The 18,156-nt window shown below is 35.5% G+C and overlaps 1 protein-coding gene across 1 annotated transcript in view; it reads left to right on the plus strand.

Moving 5' to 3' along the window:
* Window positions 1-18,156, plus strand: part of Lama2 (laminin subunit alpha 2) — a 547,138-nt gene that overhangs the window by 133,103 nt on the left and 395,879 nt on the right. The window contains exons 2-3 of the mRNA XM_048354062.1: window positions 432-602; window positions 3,376-3,488. Coding sequence (XP_048210019.1) covers window positions 432-602; window positions 3,376-3,488 — 284 coding nt within the window. The remainder of the gene's footprint in view (window positions 1-431; window positions 603-3,375; window positions 3,489-18,156) is intronic.

Consider the following 18,156-nt stretch of genomic DNA (forward strand, 5'->3'; position numbering starts at 1 on the left):
TAAAAGAGACTATTTAATAACATCTGTTTAACATCTTGGAGGCCAAGCAGAAGGGATCTCAGCTTAAAGTCAGCCCAAGCCACCCAGCAAGATTCTGTCTCACAAAGCAAAAACCAAACAAAGTAAAATGACAACCAAAACTCAACGAGTGCAGAAAGTGTGTTTGATGCTGGCTTCTCTCTTCTACGCAAATATTTAGAGATTAAACATACCAACTCAGACTTAGATTCCATATTTAAGACACAGAAAGGGGAAAAAATGGTTTCTTTGGGTATCATGTCTTTAACATACAGTGTTCTTGGATATTCAAGTATTTCCTTTTGGGTTAATTGAAGTCCCTGAAAATACAATGTCTTAATTGTAGTTTTAAGTAGAGCAAATTCATGAATTTGGTTTCAGCCAACCTGCCTTCATTTATCCATCATTTTTAGGTTTATTCCCTGCTGTTCTGAATCTTGCTTCCAATGCTCTTATAACCACCAACGCAACCTGTGGAGAAAGAGGACCCGAGATGTACTGCAAGTTGGTAGAACATGTTCCTGGGCAGCCAGTGAGGAACCCGCAGTGTCGAATTTGCAATCAAAACAGCAGCAATCCAAACCGTAAGTGTCATGTGTGCATTTGTAGTACCTTTCAAACTCATCACGGTACGAATTTAATTTATGTTGTTTGTTTTAATGTTTCTTTATTGATTAATTTATAGCATTGGGTCCTTACACTTGCTTGGCTAGCGCTCTACAACTTGAACCATCCTTCCAGCCTGGATTTTTGCTGGTTAGTTTGGGTATGGAATCTCTTGGACTTTTCTATGAAGGCTGACTCTGTCTCATAATCTTCCAGATCTCAGAGTAACTAGGATTACAGGTGTAATTTACTAGCTCCCAGCTACTTTATTTTATTTTTTTACATGAACAGCTTCATTGCATTTCAAAATCAAATTTTGATTCTGAAAATTTAGAAAAAAGAACTGAATAAGATAAAAATGTCTTGACAAATCACGTCAATAATTTTTGTTAAAAGTTGACGCAACAGATGAAATTCCACAAATTCATTTCTGGAATCAATCTGGAAGGTGCGTTCATAATTGCCATAGAAAGCAAGTGAAACTTGCACTCTCTGGATGTCCTAAATTATACTTCCCAGCTAAGATCTACCAGTCTGAAAGGTTTATCTCAATAATTCTCCAGCCAGTTTTCAGACGCAGCTAGCCTCTGAGTCAATTTGTATAGTGTATTCCTGTTGAGGATATTCTGCATTTCTATATCCTTTTAACTAAGGAAACTCAGCCAACAATTGATCAATATTTGCAAATTAATTATGATTAAAGCTATAAAATAAGAATCATGGTTAATTGTTGATTCATCTCCCCATCCTTCTTTTCATGACTTATTTTCACATTGGTTTGACCTGCATTGGCAGATAGCAGAATTTCCAATTAGAGAGCTTCTTTCACAGTTACCTGAAAGCAATGAGTTTTACTTGGAAATTACTCATCTGTGCTTTTCTTCCATATATTAAACACATGGTCTATTAAAAAAAGATTCAGGAAGATGTTTTTGGAATGCATGCTGTGATATTTATTTTCTTCTCAAGCAATTCCAGTAATATTTCATTTATTGTTCTGAGTCTGAATGTGTTGATTTCAAGACACGCATCACTAGGGACATTTGTTTGATATTTATTTATGTCCTGGTATTTGCAATGATTATAAAGATAACACCTTCTGTACTTCCAACAGACTTTAACTAGCACTGATTATTAAATATATTCATCAATCTTGCTTTTCACTAAGGAGACAGGATGCCTCATCTCAGTGGACTGTTAGTATAATAAGACTTGGTACAAAATGTAGGATCATTCAGCTGAATGATACTAAATATAGGATGCTAAATATAGGATCATTTGCTGAATGACAATGTAATATTAATATCTTGGCCAATATATACATATCAACATTTAAAATTTGAATATATTTATATGTATCTTGAAAATAGGATATCAAACCATAAATTAACTCAATAACATGGCCTGTATTTTCTTAGGTAAAGATTATAGCAAACTGTGTAAATGCAATTCAAGTCTGAAAGTCTGAATGCAATTCAAATCTGAAATTAAATCTAAATTCACTCTTTAGTTAAAAAAGTAAAAGTGATTTTTATATGTGAGACTCATTGCATGGCAAATATACCTTTTTGCTTTTTTTTTAATTGTTAAATTTCACATCACTTTGACATTAAATAAATAATTATTCAGAAAAAATATCATTAAATTTAAGTTTAATTTGTCTTAATTATGGATAAATAATTTTGTCCTTGTGAGATGACTTGGAACTAAACTACAGGAGATGAGGATTTCTGAATTCTGAGCTTAGTAAGAAGGAAGAGTTGGAATGACATGTTGTAGTATTGGCCGTGATGGTTCATATTCTCTATGTCTCTCTGGTCCTCTCTTTCTGTGCTTTGGTGGTAGTTGGGTTTTGGTCAGGGCCTAGTGCTTGCTAGCAAATGCTTTAATGCTTGCTAGCAGTCTACCAGCTGTATCACTCCTCTACCCCAAATCATCATCATCACTATCATCATCATCATCATCACATCATCATCATCATCAATTGTACTGGGGTTTGAACTCAGGGCTTACTAGGTATGTGCTAGGCCTATGCCCCATCTCTTTTTTGATTCTCTCAGTAAGTTCTCTTCTCATGTGTCTGAGATAAAGTTAAAGGAAAATCTCTGATTGTCTGGTAGGCTGGAGTTTATTGCTGGGGGCAATAAATTTGCCCGATAAAGTGCCAGGCAAATGATGAATGGAAAGCTTTTCAGTCTTTCATTTTATTTTTAAGTAGTGGTAAAAAATGGCAAGTCAAAGGTTACTGTTATAATCTCCTCGGACAAACAAGACAGCACCTTACATGAAAGCAAGATACATATTTGCTTGGCCAAGTCTTTGTGATAAAGAACATGTCTGAAGAAGAAATCTTCACATACTTTTCAAGCCCCAATTCAGGATTTTATGTTTTCATTAACAAAGTTGATGTAAACAAGAGCTGCCTCAAACAGTAGAGTGTCTACTTTTTCAGCGACTGACACAGCAATATGCACACAATCTTATCTTATCTTATCTTTAAAGTTGTCCTTTTTAGTTGAACAGTATGGGGGGGGGGTGAATAATTTCTTCTATGTGTTAGTTTCTTTTATTGGCCAGTGTTATGAGAAAGGCTTCACTAATAGAATTCTAGTGAAGATGTGAATTGCTGGCTTTTTAATGTTTGATGACCACAATGGATTGTTTTAATTGAGTTTTGTTTTTCTTTAAACATCTATGAATCCATTATATGATCTTTTTCTCCCTCTCCTTTCACATATTGCTGCTAAATAGAGAGACACCCAATTACAAATGCTATTGATGGCAAGAACACTTGGTGGCAGAGTCCCAGCATTAAGAATGGAATCGAATACCATTATGTGACAATTACATTGGATTTACAGCAGGTATCCTCTTTCTTACCATTTTCTGCTTTTGAAATTGTTTCTGGTATATGCTGTTTGTTTAGTTAATGGTTTGTAGTTAAAGGAGATTCACTTTCTTATTGCCCTCCACTATTTTCTTGATACATTGAACAAAAGGTCTTGTCAATTTGGCATATATTCATTTTTAAAAAATTGGCACTTATTTCAAAAGCGTTCTCTGATGGATCCCTATGACTGGTGTAGAAATGAATTAGAAATGGATTCTGTGAACTGAGTTGGAGTTAATGACAGAAATATGGATCAACAAAATGTTAAATGAAAAAAATATATATAATAGCATCATTCTTTACTTTAAAAAGAATATACTGGCCCACACTGCTGATGGTGTGCACCCTTAAAGGTTCTCGGATAATGAGGCACTTGGGTAAATTGTCTCTCATTACCTGAAGTTCAGCAAGCTGTGACAGTTGATTCTCTAATTAAACTTGGACCACTCTATAAGGTAATAAGTCTTATATAAAATTTATGCCAGAAGTCTTTGGAGTTTGTATTATATAGGCCCAGGTAACTTTCATTCATAATTTTGTATTCACAATATTTAAACTAAAATTATTAATCAGGAATTGCTTTGCTAATGGGTTTTGGATGGAACTTGAAATCATGTTCCCATATTTTGTTATTGTTCCAAATACGAAGGTTACTTTAATTGGACAAAGGCTGAGATGGGGAAGTTTGAACTTAGGTGACCTCTTTCATTCAGCCTGTTTTCTCTTCCATTCTCTAGTATCAAGATGGAAAAATTATGTATTCACTTCTCCCTGTATGTGTGTATACAGACTGGCAAAAGTGTGTAGGCTGATGTAAGAGAATGATTGTGACATTAGTGATAGACATATACAATGCACAGGGCGTGGCTTTCCACTGCCCCGCTGTGTTGGGACGCACCAGCCACTGGGCTGGGTAAACACCAGGTACACTTCCTCTTCTAGGATCCTGCATAGTTTGGGTGAGAGCTGCACACATTCAAGAGCCACAGATAGCTGTTTGGAGAGTGAATAAGCTGTCAGGTCTCACAGCAAGCTCTCCTTCTCAAGTGGTGTTCCTTAGTATTTGAGCAACCAAGTTGCTGCAGGGAACAGTGCTACAGCTAGGTTGCCGTCCTGCATGGATTTATTTTTCCCTATGCGATTGTACCACTGCCGATGTCAATCCAGGCCTAAGTGATATTTCCCAAGAAATCTCAGACCATTGTCGAGGAATGACAGGGGCAAACCACATTGATCAATCATGCTTTAGGTCAATTAATCTTGTGCATGAATTCCCTGGTGATCCTATTCCCCAAATGGACTTTATCCTCCTCTGGATTAGGACAGCTTGGCCTTCATTGATCATAGTTCTGCCCTACCATGTGCTCATTAAAAGTCTGCCTTCCCAAATCAAAAATTAGTGCTGTCCATCGGCTCAGATCATCTCCCGGGATAGGAAATCAATAAATTGTGATGGTTTATTGCTCTGGTTTCCTCTCCACTTACTCTTTTAGATTGTACATAGAAAAGACAGTCAATTATTAATATTGTTTGGACAGATCACCTAAATTATCCTTTGAGCTCTACCACAAGAGTTACTTATCTGTTATCAAATATAGCAGCATTTTTCCTTGTAACTTGGAACTGGAATGCACCATCACAAGTTTTTAACAACTCATTTCTACACAACTTGACTATCATTAATTTAGTAAGGCAAAGAGTTATCCAGAAAGCCCATTTGTTTCCAGAAAGGCAGTTTTGTGTTCCTACATTTGTTTTGCCTCCTCACTAATCAATTCCCAGACTGTATCTTAAGAACTATGTGGATTTACTTCTCTGTTTTCTTGTTCCCAGGGTAGTTTACTAGCTTGAAGACGAGTGAGTGACTGCTCCGGGTCATCTACTATAGTTCAGTAATCAGAATAAGTGGTGAAACTCTGTTTGTAATCAAGGGCTTTCCAACTCCAAAGTCTGGCATTCACTCAGTAGAATTAGTACAGAGACTATGTGCTCAAATGGTCTTACATTACAAAATTCTGTCTGCTCACATCTGTGACTTAACTTTCACTTCTCCCACTTACCATGTATTTCCAAAATGAGGATTATATATATAACCTATAATATGAAAGCAAAACTAATTTCCATGTGACTCAATATTTTAATTCAGTCAATTATTTTTTGATGTAAACTGTTGACCAGGTTTTATGACTAGGTAATACAATAGAATTTCCCAGACAAGTATATGTACTTCTCATTTGAATACAATGCTGTAGGACATCTTCATAGAACTTCAGAAATGAGGGAAAAGTATAGGAAAGCATATTTTTAATGCATTGGCAACATTAAAATATTGGCATATGCTAATGTATTTTACTAGCTTACACATAAATAGTATTCTTTCCATATATGCATGAAGGAGTAAGAGTTTGTTAGTATAATGTGAATTATTATTCGGCTGAGAATCTAAGTTATTTATGGGATAATAGATAAGCACTCCTAAAATCCCTATATATGTGTTTATCGTTGATTAATTAAGAAGTTTGACCATTAATTAGTTCCTTTTATTTTGAAATGACTTTTGACAGGTACTAGTGTCATTGTTAACATGTTCTTGACTCCTCTGTGAGATGATTTTTAATAAATGACCATTGTAAATATACAGAGCAATCATTGGATTGTCTTGAGTAGTGAACATACAGATTATATAGGAAATTTCAGTTCACATACGAACATTTAAGAAAAGCACTTCAAAAACATAACATTTTCCTTGTAAGAAAGGAGCTCCTTATTTTATAAGCAGATTGTTTTTAGAAATATATTGCTATGGAATTCTTTTTAAAATTTTTACATATACTTGAGCCAATGATTTAATCATGCTGTGCCTCAACAGCTAGATTAGCAGAATAAATATTTCAATATTGTGGCAACAGATTTTAAATTATGATAATAGAAATGTAACAGTTAAACTCCATCTGGCAATTATGACTATTAGGCTGAAACGAGCATAAACTTGAATACAAGCTTAAGTATTTTAAAGATGTGTACACTAAGATTAAATATTATGTCAAATAGCACACAGCCATTTATGTATTTATTTAATTTATTTTTTTAATCTATTGTCAAAATGATGTACAGAGGGTTAGAGTTTCATGTGTTAGGCCTTGGGTACATTCCTTGTACTGTTTGTTATGAGGGAAGAGGTAACAAAAAGCACACAGGCATTTGAAATGCAGTAAGGAAAACTCAAAGTTCATAGCATATCAAAAATAGTCTGTTTCAACCTGTTCCCTCAGGATGCAATGAGAATATGTCATCATATTAATTTTTTAAATCTGTCCATGTTTTCAGACCTGACATTTGATTTAAGAGGAAAAAATATAGTAAGAGGTAAGACAAAAAGCATACCCCAAAGTAACTTTTTAGTGTATTTTTGGTAACATCTCTTGAAGTACTACTCACTTCTGGATAATCAAAGAATGCCTTGGCATTAGTTGTGCTAACATATAGGAGTTATCTATACCTTCATAAATCACTGACTTAAATTCCTTTCCTATTTATCAGATCTAAACATACATTTATCATAAAAAGTCTCACAGATATAGATATCACACTCTATATGTTCTTTACCTAGACATATTATTTATTGCTTTATAGAGAATATTTAATGACATATGTTGACAAATTTCTTTTGTGTATGAGGTATTAGTGCTTGAACTCAAGGCCTTAGTTTTTTTGTTGTTGGTTTTTTTTTAATTTAATTTTATTGTTAAGGTAATGTACAGAGGGGTTACAGTTACAAAGGTAAAGTAATGAGTATATTTCTTGTCACAATTGTTATCTACTCCCTGATTTTTTCCCCAATCCCCCAAGTTGTACAGTTCATTTCCAACTTACTGACTCCTGAATATGGCTGTAGTATTGGTTCAACCTTTGTCCTTTGTCTCACCAATTTGTTGTTTCCCTTCCCTTCCCTAATTCAGATAAAGAATATCCAGGGTACCAAAATCAAATACAGTGACAACAGGGAGTAAACCATAGGGGGAGAGGAACTAAAGAAAAGAGACATAACTTCACATGGTAGATTAAAACCAACAGCAACCAAGGGCCTTACCTTTTATGCTCAAGTGCTAGGTGCCAGCCTAGCAAATGCTGGACCATGGGTTTAAACTACAGTACTTGAAAAAACAAATATAAAAACAAACTCTTACACACAAAAATCCACAAGCCACTAGAATTCATATGTACTATCGATGAAGAATTCAAAATGAATATGATTCATCCTGACATGAAAAAATAAAACACTTGCAGACACTGATGGCTCATGTCCATAATTCTAGATTCTCCAGAGACTGAGATCTGAAGATCATGGTTCAAAGCCAGCTCAGGCATGGAATTCCCTGAGACTCTTATCTCCAATTAATCATCAAAAATCCAAAAGTGGAGTTGTGGTTTAAATGGGATAGTAGCCTTGAGCAAAAGAGCTTTGGGGTAGAACCTAGTCCCTGAGTTCAAGCCCCAGCACGACACACAAATAAATAAATATAAATAAATAAATAAATAAATAAATAAATAAATAAATAAATAAATAAATAACTTGTGCATACCTTTAACCAAGGAGGCGAATGACCTGTACACTAAAAATTCTTTAAATGAGTGAAAGAAATTGAAGAAGACACAAATGGGAATATAGTCTATGTACATTGACTGCAAAACTTTATATTATTAAAAAAAAATCCCAGTAGGGTGCTGGTGGCTCATGCCTCTAATCCTAGCTATTCAGGCTGCTGAGAATTGATGATCTCAGTTCGAAGCCAGCCCTGGCAGAAAAGTCCCCATGAGACTCTTAACTTCAATGAGAATGAGAGTCCAAACATAAATCCATGCACTTATAACCATTTAATTTTCAATCATAGTGCCAATAAGACCATTTCAACCAAAGTACCAATAAGACCATTTCTTCAAGAATGAGGGTTGGAAAAACTTGATATATGCATACAGCAAACTGAAAATAGATCTTTATTACAGTATCTACAGACACAATCCTGAAAATCTAGAAAAAATAAAATAAAAAAGTATGGAGAAAATACCATGACAGTTTTAGCAATGATCTTTCTTTTACATAAACTCCAAAGCACAAGCAATCAAATTAAAATTAGAAATTAATTAAAATTAGAGTTGGTAAATAGTATTCTGTGGAAGTCCTAGCATTTGGTACTTTCCTACCTTAGAGCCCTTAGGTTTTCTATTTTCCTATATTTGGAATTATTTTTCCTGTTTTTCACATGATCTGTTGTTTCACCTCTTTCTGTTGTTGCTGCTGCTGCTTAGTTTTGTTTTATTTTTAAAATTTCACCTCAGTGAGGGTCTCAATGACATTGCATTTCACATGGGAGTGAATTTCTGAATCACTTTCCTGGAGCTGTACTTTTCTAACTAGCAAATTGTGCTTGGAGAGGGCCTATTTCCTCCCTCACAGCCAGCCACCTGCTTGCTGTAATGTCACATGGCACAAGTGACAAGGCATCCCTTTCATAAGAGCACCAATGTCATGACTAAGGGCACAGTCGCCCAGCCCTCAGCCTTAATATCATCAAATGGGAGGTTAGAACTCCAACACTGAAAGCTTTGAAACTATAATGTTTACTTTTGGGGAAGTGTAAGGTCAAATTCTTTCCACCAATTCTCTTTCCAAATGAGCACTGAATATCAGTTACTTGTGTCATCTTGTATGACTTTGTCACACGTGTAGCTTTACTTGAAGAAAATTTATGATTTCCTTGTATCGAGAAGGTCTATCATAAGAGGTCTGTTTCTTTTCTGCTTGCTTAATTGTTTCCAAGTGTAAGAATGAGATTTTTAAAAATACCATGATGCTATTATGATGCCCTTTAAACAGACATCCCCAATGGCCAGGATTTTTATTAAAAATGCTGATATGTCAAAGTGCAGCAGCACTGAAAAGTGATCTTAGAGTGAGGCAGCCCTTTCTGTCAAGAAGTCTGCCCTGCACAAGGCTCCTGGAAGACGTGTATTGAAGGATGAAGTGATTTTTTTTAAAGCAAGAGCAAGATACAGAGAAAAGAACTCCTATATCAAAGTCTGTGGGAAAAGATCTGTTAAATCATTCCATTTTAAATTTATTTCTGTTATGGGAAGCCTGAAGAGGACTTCCCCACAGAAACTAAATGTGGACAGTTTGCACAGCTGCCTGAAGATGCCTCCACAAATAGGACAGCAACACTTCTTAATTTGGGGAAAATAATGTGTACTTTTCCCACTTGATTCTTAATGTTTTTATGTTTAGGCATTTACATGATACTTGTATATATGCTATATATGTATATATATTTTACATACATATTTGTATATATCATACTTGTGATAAACACAGGTTAAACAAATGTTACATATAATGATAATATATTACTATATGTGAATTTTTCTTCCTTCCTTCCTTCCTTCCTTCCTTCCTTTTCCTTCCCTTATTTATCTCTTCCTTCCCTTCCCTCCCCTCCCTTCCCTTCCTCTCTCTCTCCTTCCCTTTCTCCTTACCTCCTCTTTCTTTCTTGGCAGTTTTATTTTGGGCATAGAAATTTAGTATTTGAACAGTGTTAACAAACTGAATACTATTGTTACCAATATTTCTATTCTTAAACTTACTTTGGTAGCCTTATTAAGCTCTTTTTCATCAGTGTTTCTGTGATGTACTTTCTCATTTTTGTGATGTACTTATAATTAAGGTGTACTTCTGCAGCTAACTGTGTGTGTATGTGTGTTTTTAATTTAAATAGACTGACAATTACTGCCTTTAATTTGGTATTTAATTTATTTATAGTGAATATTACCTCTGAGACTTATATTGAAATATTCTTATACTAATCACCATTCCATTTGTCTTTCACTATAATTTTCTCAAGACTTTCTTTTTATTCAATATTACAAATCTTCCTATTTTATGTTTTTCCCACTATTCTGTTTTGAGAGGTCTTTATTGCTTGTAACAATTGCTTTAAATATTGTATACAACCCTCCTTTCTGACATTTTGTCTAACACCTTAGAGCACGGTAACTCAATTCCAACCTATATCAGTTTGGCATATAGTTCTCATGTGTTTAATATTTGTGTATGCTAAACTCCATGGGAGGTAATCGTTACCATCATAAAGAATAACTACCCATTAGTTTCAAACTCATGCTTATAAGGGTCCTCATTTATTTATTTATTTATTTTTGGATATACTACTATCCGAGGTATGAGGCAATTTACTTCCTTCTATTTTCTAATGAAGGTATATTTGATGATAAATTCTCTCAATTATATTTTACCTGAAATGTTTTCCTCTCCCTTCCCTTCCCTTCTTTTCCCTTCCCTTCCCTTCCCTTCCCTTCCCTTCCTTTCCCTCCCCTTCCCTCCCCTCCTCTCCCCTCTCCTCTCCTCCCCTTCCTCCCTTCTTTTTTCCCTACCTTCTTTTTTCCCTCCCTCCTTTCCTCCCTCCCTTCCTGGTAGTACTTGGTTTGTGCTTGCTAGGCAAGCACTCTACCAGTCTCCACACCCTTGTATTTGTTCTGATGAGGACTTGAGCTAACATTTTTATTCATAGGCCAACATCAATTATCATTGATCCTGTCAATGCACCATTTAGTAGTAGGGATTACAAACATGATCCACAAGACCCAGCCTGACATGCCATTAAATGTACAATGTTTCTTCAGTACCTTAAAGATTTCATAATATTATTTCCTGGCTTTCAGTGTTTATAATGTAAAATTAAAAAAAGCTTTCAGTTCTGCTCCTTTCTTAGCAAAGTGTGTCTTTACTTTCATCTCCTTCACCTTAGGCATATGGAGGTTACCAGAACGTCCCTAAGGGGTGACTCTATTGGTATAACTGTGCCTGTTTAAAGTTTCTGGGTTTTGTAGACTGATGTTTTTCACCAGTTTCAGAAAATTGCAGTGTATTTTTCCCTCAAATCCGTTCACTGTCTGTTCTTTCTCTCTTCTTGTTCTGAGACTCCAGTTATGCATATTGCCTTGATCAATTTACCACTTCTCTATTGACCCTTCTACATTCTGTTAATATTCTGATAGCCTGATTAGTTTTTTCTAGCTCTGGTGAACATATTTACTGAATGATTGCTTGTATTAAGTCCCTTTCCAGCTCTAAAATGCTATTTGATCATTTAGACAATAGATGAGAGATGCCATCTTCATGTAGTCACCTGTAGCATATTAATAACTTATTTTTAACAATATGTCTCATATCTAGGACATTGCAAACATCTGAGTCTGTTGATTGTCCTTTTTTCCATTTTTGACATATGGATTCATGACAAGCTCAGTAGTTTATGATTAATGTTCATTGTGTCTGAAAATTTGCAATAATGCTGGATAATGTTATTTCCTTTAAATGGAGTTACTTATTCTCCCGGGTTTTGGAATAGGGCTAGATGGCCTTGATTATACAGCTGTTTCAGTCTTTCATGGCCTGGTCAGGGATCAGACAGCTGTTTCTAGTGGTGTTTAATCTTAAAGGCAGACTTGAAACACATCAGTGAGAAGCCCAGTTTGTTGGCCAAACCTTCCCCTTTCTGGTTGAACTAGGCAGCCAAATTTTGTCCCTACTTTCAAGATTTTCCAAAAATCTGCTTACATTTTTCCTACATAATGATTTGAATTTTGTCAGATATTTATTGCCAACATTAAACCCTGTCATATTTCTTAAAAGTAAAAGCTGAAAAGATAGAAGATCCCTTAGCCTGGTGCTGGTGGCTCATGTCTATAATTCTGGCTACTCAGGAGGCTAAGATCTTAGGATTGAGTTCGAAGCCAGCCCAGGCAGGAAAGTCCATGAGAATCTTATCTCTAATAAACTACTCAGAAAAAGCCAGAAATGGAGCTGTGGCTCAGTGTAAGAGAACTAGTCTTGAGCAAAAAGAAGCTCAAGGACAGTGCCTGGGCCCCACATTCAAGCCCCAGGTCCTGCACACCAAACAAGAAAAGACAGAAGATCCCATTTCTCTATGGATTGTAATATTTTAGATCCTAGCCAATTTAGGACTTGCCTCTGAACTCCAAGGTTTAATACCTTTGAGACTGGTGGCCCTCTAGGCTATAGCATATCAGTGACACCTTTTGGCAAATTGATACTAGAGATTGTCAGCTACCCAGAGAGGAAAATGCTGCCTTTGTCTTGATTTACCTTTGCTCAACTCTGGTATCTTGGTTGCTCTGATAACATAAACAGCTCTTTGTAGTATATTATTCAGTTTTTAAGATTTTTGTCTCTTGGAGAAATTGAAGGCAAATAAAAATGTATTTGCCTCATTTATAATTTGAAAAACTGTAGAAGAGATATAATATCCTTCCTCTGAAGAAATGAATTTTACTTAGACAGTAAAGACTGACATAGGTGGTACTTCAGGTAGTTTTTGCAATGTAGTATGTGTCAAATGCACATTAATCACTACTATAGAAATAGTAAGATGGCAATTAAATTAAAAAATCTGAAGGTGAAGGAGAATGTTGGGAGTAATGATATGAACTTGGATATCAGTGGCAAAAGATTTCTATTTGCAATGAAAGTCTTGCTTAAGATCACCTAGTAAGCCACCAGCACAACAATGTTCATTGCAGCACAATTTGTCATAGTGAGAATCTGGAACCAACCCAGATGGCCCTCCGTAGACGAATGGATCAGGAAAATGTGGTACATATACACAATGGAATTTTATGCCTCTATCAGAAAGAATGACATTGCCCCATTTGTAAGGAAATGGAAGGACTTGGAAAAAATTATACTAAGTGAAGTGAGCCAGACCCAAAGAAACATGGACTCTATGGTCTCCCTTATTGGGAATAATTAGCACAGGTTTAGGCAAGTCACAGCAGAGGATCACAAGAGCCCAATAGCTATACCCTTATGATCACATAAGATGATGCTAAGTGAAATGAACTCCATTTTATGGAAATGATTGTTATATCACAGTTGTAACTACTTTCAACATCCCATATGTATCTGTAGCTTCTACTATTAATGATGTTCTTGTATCACCTTCTTGTGATTGTATCTACACTATCTCTGTAATCTTATCTGAGTATATTGGAAACCGTGTATACTGGTATTAGAACTAGGAAATTGAAAGGGAATACTAAATTGAGAGACACAGGGTAAAAAAAGAGAAACTACGAAAGCAATACTTGCAAAACTGTTTGGTGAAAGTGAACTGAACACCTCAGGGGGGGAAAGGGAAAGGGGGAGAAGGGAGGGGGGTATGAGGGACAAGGTAACAAACAGTACAAGAAATGTATCCAATGCCTAACGTATGAAACTGTAGCCTCTCTGTACATCAGTTTTATAATAAAAACTTAAAAAAAAGATCACCTAGTAAGTATGGAATTAAATGGAGGACTCCAGTGGGCACCTGTAGGTCACACTTGTAATCTGAGCTACTTGGGAGGCTGAGATGTGGAGGATTGCAAATGAAGCCTGGGCAGGAAAAAGCCATGGGATTCAATTTCCAATTAGCCAACAAAAACAAGTAAGTAAGAAAGGAAGAAAAGCCAGTCTGGAGGCATGGCTCTAGGCCCCACTGCCAGGAATAAAAAAAAAAAGGCAAACAAAAAAAGAGAACCTAGAATTCATCACCATTTATTCCAAATTCAGGAGTGATGAAGTACATCCATAAGAGGGAATTGTCTGTTTTGACAGTGCAACAGCTGAAGGGTTAAGCCCCAACTCTCATAACAAGTAGGAACACCAAAACATCAGTGCAAAACTCTAACAACCTGACCTCAATGATGAGCATCTTTTTTTCAGTTTCAATACAAGTGGAAAAATGGCTGCAGAGAGAATGAATTTGGACACTTCCACCATACCACCAGCTATCCAAATTTATTTACTTCTTTAAAGATACAAATAATAACACTGCATTTTTTTTAATTCAGGTAATAGCCCATAAGATTATACAGAAAATATTAGATGATAACATCTCTGGCTTGTCAGCTGGGTCATGTCTTAATATGAAATGCAATTCCTTTTCCAAAATACCTCCCTTTTGTATTTCCAGAATCTTTGTGTAAATAAATTATTTGAATGTTTCTTTTCTGCCAAGTTGGCTGTAGGAAGCTCATTTGAGATTAATCTCGAATTAGCTGAAATAATGAATGCAAATAAAAGAAATATAGTACAACTAAGGAAATTGTTCCAAAACACTAATGAGCAATAGCCTCTCAGCATTGGGTCATTATGTGTTATCAATAAAATAAGTCAGGTGCAAATGAGGAGACAAAGATGAATAATCTTCAAAATACAGGGTAAATAGTTAATTAAGCTGTCTGCCTTCATGGCCTTCACTATTTCTATGCTGAAATCTTTCAGTACTATATTGGAATGCATGATTAGTAAATAGTAATATTGAAATAGGATTATACAGCCTTTGCCTTATCAACCTCCTCATTGGCTCAGTCAATTCTTTCAAAATGATAAACATTTTCATCTATTAATATAAGCACAATTTACTTACATAATTATTCTGGCGACATGGAAAGGTTTACCAAATGAAAAACAGAAATTATGAAAAGGTTAGTAGGTGATTTCTCTACTGATTTTTAGAATATTCTCAAGAAAATTAATCTGGTGACAAAATTAATTTAGCATAGTTTGTTAGTTCATATTTTGTTTTAGTTCACATAACAAACTTTTCAAAAAGTTCTGCTAAATAGTTCTCATACTGATATTATGAATTTGACTCTATTAGCCATATTAGATTTCACCTAATCATCATTCTGCAACTATTTTACACAGGTACCTAGACAATCTGAATTTATACTGAGTGAGATACAGAGGAGAAGATATAAAGGAGTTATAGTCTATTTGACTATGTGGAATAAAACACCCTATCTGCTATGTGACACCATATGTGCATGTTAGTAATGCCTCATGGGAGTTCTAAATTTGTCACTATGTTAATCAGGTTATTGTCGATGTGACCAAATATATACCTGATTAATCTTGTCCCATGCTAGTAGTTTAGGGTCATCCATATGAAAACTCTGTACTGTTTACCGAGTTGTTCTTTAACCCACCAGTTTATCTTCAATGTTTTGGCTATTAAAAATAATGCTGATATGCATTGAGGCATATGAATATCTGTTCAAGTCTTTCTCTTCCCTCTTATCCTTCCTTTCTTCCTTCTTTCCTCCTTCCATCTCTCCCTCCCTGCCTCTTTCCCTCTCTTTCTTTTCTTCTTTCTCTGTTTCTTTCCTTCGTTCTTTCTCATTCTTTCCTTCCCTCTCCTCCCTCCCTCCCTTCCTCCCTCCCTCCCTCCCTCCCTCCCTCCCTCCTTCCTTCCTTCCTTCCTTCCTTCCTTCCTTCCTTCCTTCCTTCCTTCCTTCCTTCCTTCCTTCCTTCCTCCCTTTCTTCCTCCCCCCTTTCTCTCTCTCTCTCTCTCTCTCTTTCTTTCTTTCTTTCTTTCTTTCTTTCTTTCTTTCTTTCTTTCTTTCTTTCTTCCTCCCTCCCTCCCTCCCTCCCTCCCTCCCTCCCTCCCTTCCTTCCTTCCTTCCTTTCTTTCTTTTCCTTTATTTCTTTTGATTAATGAGCTTAGAAATAGAATTGCGGGATCACATGAATAGCCTCACTTTAAATTTCTTGAGGAGCATCCATCCTATTTCCTAACTGGCAGTGTCATTTTTTACACTCCCACCATTATAACACTTGAGTTTCTAACTCTTACTAGAACTTGTTATTTTCTGATACCTTTAAATAGCTATTATACTAATGGGTGTGATATACTAATGGTTTATATTTTCAGTGATAATTCTCCAATATTTCTTGATCTTAATTTGGCATGTTCTGAGAGGTACATACTAAGTTTTTAGCAGTGTGCTGTTATAGAGAGGAGCAATGATGAATGCCCATTTGAAATATGAAAACCTTGGAATATGACAGGAGAGACAATGAAATGTGGGTATGTTTTCCTCATCCTTCTAAAATATATCATCAATGAGAGGTGGTGATAATTCAGAAAGCGTCAGGTGTTAAATTACTATTTGCATAAAGTATGGCTTTATTATATAAACACATAAATATTTCTGCCTAGAATTACAACAGAGACATTTTGCCACTAGACAATCACTACAGCCACTTTTTGAAAAGTAGTTTTCATCCAAATGATGGACAAAGTGTTTCACAGGCATAATCTTCTGGAATACTTGAAGGACTGTAAGGAAGATAATACAGATAAGAGCGTTTTTGTAACAGAGTGATTAAGAATTGGTCTGAACATCTCAGATTTGGAAAGCTAAAGAGCCAGAACCTCAATCAAGTTATCTCTGATTTCACAACTTGCCCTCATATGCCAAATAGATATTCATGCAATTCCAATTTCCTAAATCTTTGGGGACTGGAGAACATCTGGATTCTTGTTGTATATAAAACCATACTTATCATTTATCATGATAATTTCCCTTAAAATAAAACAGATTGGTATAGAATAATGTTAACATTTTAAACTCTCCTAATAAAAACTCTGGATTTATATAAAAAAGTGTTACATATATTTATATACATGCTTTTGTTGGCTTTTAAAAGTCTGTATGTGTTTATGATATCCAAATGTTTTGGAAAAAGTACATTGTTAATGCTATTCATTGTCAACTTCTCTTAACAAATCACGAAGTATGGATCTTTTATAAGAATGCTCTGTGCAAGTGCAACCTACTAAATAATGTGCAGAAAATATTGAGAAGCATTATCATTGATCCAATTTGGCAAAAATTAGTTTTGTCCATTTAAATCTGTCCTTTCCCTCCATTTTCAGCGAGTCATCTATTTTATGAAAAAAAATAGCATTTAACTCTCCTCCAATAATCAGAATAAAAGTTTGCCTGAACATTTGTATTCTGACATAGCTTTTGATATCTCTCTCACATCCCTATTGCATAAAGACATTAGATATAATGTAATAAATAATGTAGAATTCTCAAAAGATGAATCTCTGAAGATATAATAAATAGAATAACTTTCCTAAGGTTGCCTGCTTTCCCCATCTGTATCAAATGTAGAAAATGATACAAAGGCATTCTGGGGGAAAAATCCCTATAAAATTATCATAAACTTCTTTAATCTATATGTCAAATAGGGGATTTTAAGTCATGTATCAAGATAAAAATCTTCCTACAATATATTGAGATTAAGATAATAGTATTTTATACTTGACAGAACATTAATGGTTATATTTAAAAGTATAAATGGTGAACCAGGCACTGGTGGCTCATGCCTATAATCCCAGCTACTCAGGAGGCTGAGATCTGAGGATCATGGTTCAAAGCCAGCCATGGCAAATAAAAGCTCATGAGACTCTAATCTCCAATTAACCATCAGAAAACTGGAAGTGGTGCTGTGGTTCAGGTGGTAGAGCACTAGCCTGAAGCTAAAGAGCCAAGGGACAGTGCCTAGGCCCAGAGTTCAAGCCCCATTACCAACAAAAAATAAAAATTAAAAAAAATGTATAAATGATGTAGTATCATTCTTTACTGTAAGCACTTGGGAAACACCTGGATCAGAAAGAGGAAGTCAGCTAGCCCTGCCTGTTTCTCAGTCCTGGGGCCACCTGTGGCTAAGATGGCACCTGACACTGAACCCAGAGGTGGTTCTGTGTGCTGTG

This window comes from Perognathus longimembris, chromosome 9, assembly GCF_023159225.1.
Source record: "Perognathus longimembris pacificus isolate PPM17 chromosome 9, ASM2315922v1, whole genome shotgun sequence".
Lineage (NCBI taxonomy): Eukaryota > Metazoa > Chordata > Mammalia > Rodentia > Heteromyidae > Perognathus > Perognathus longimembris.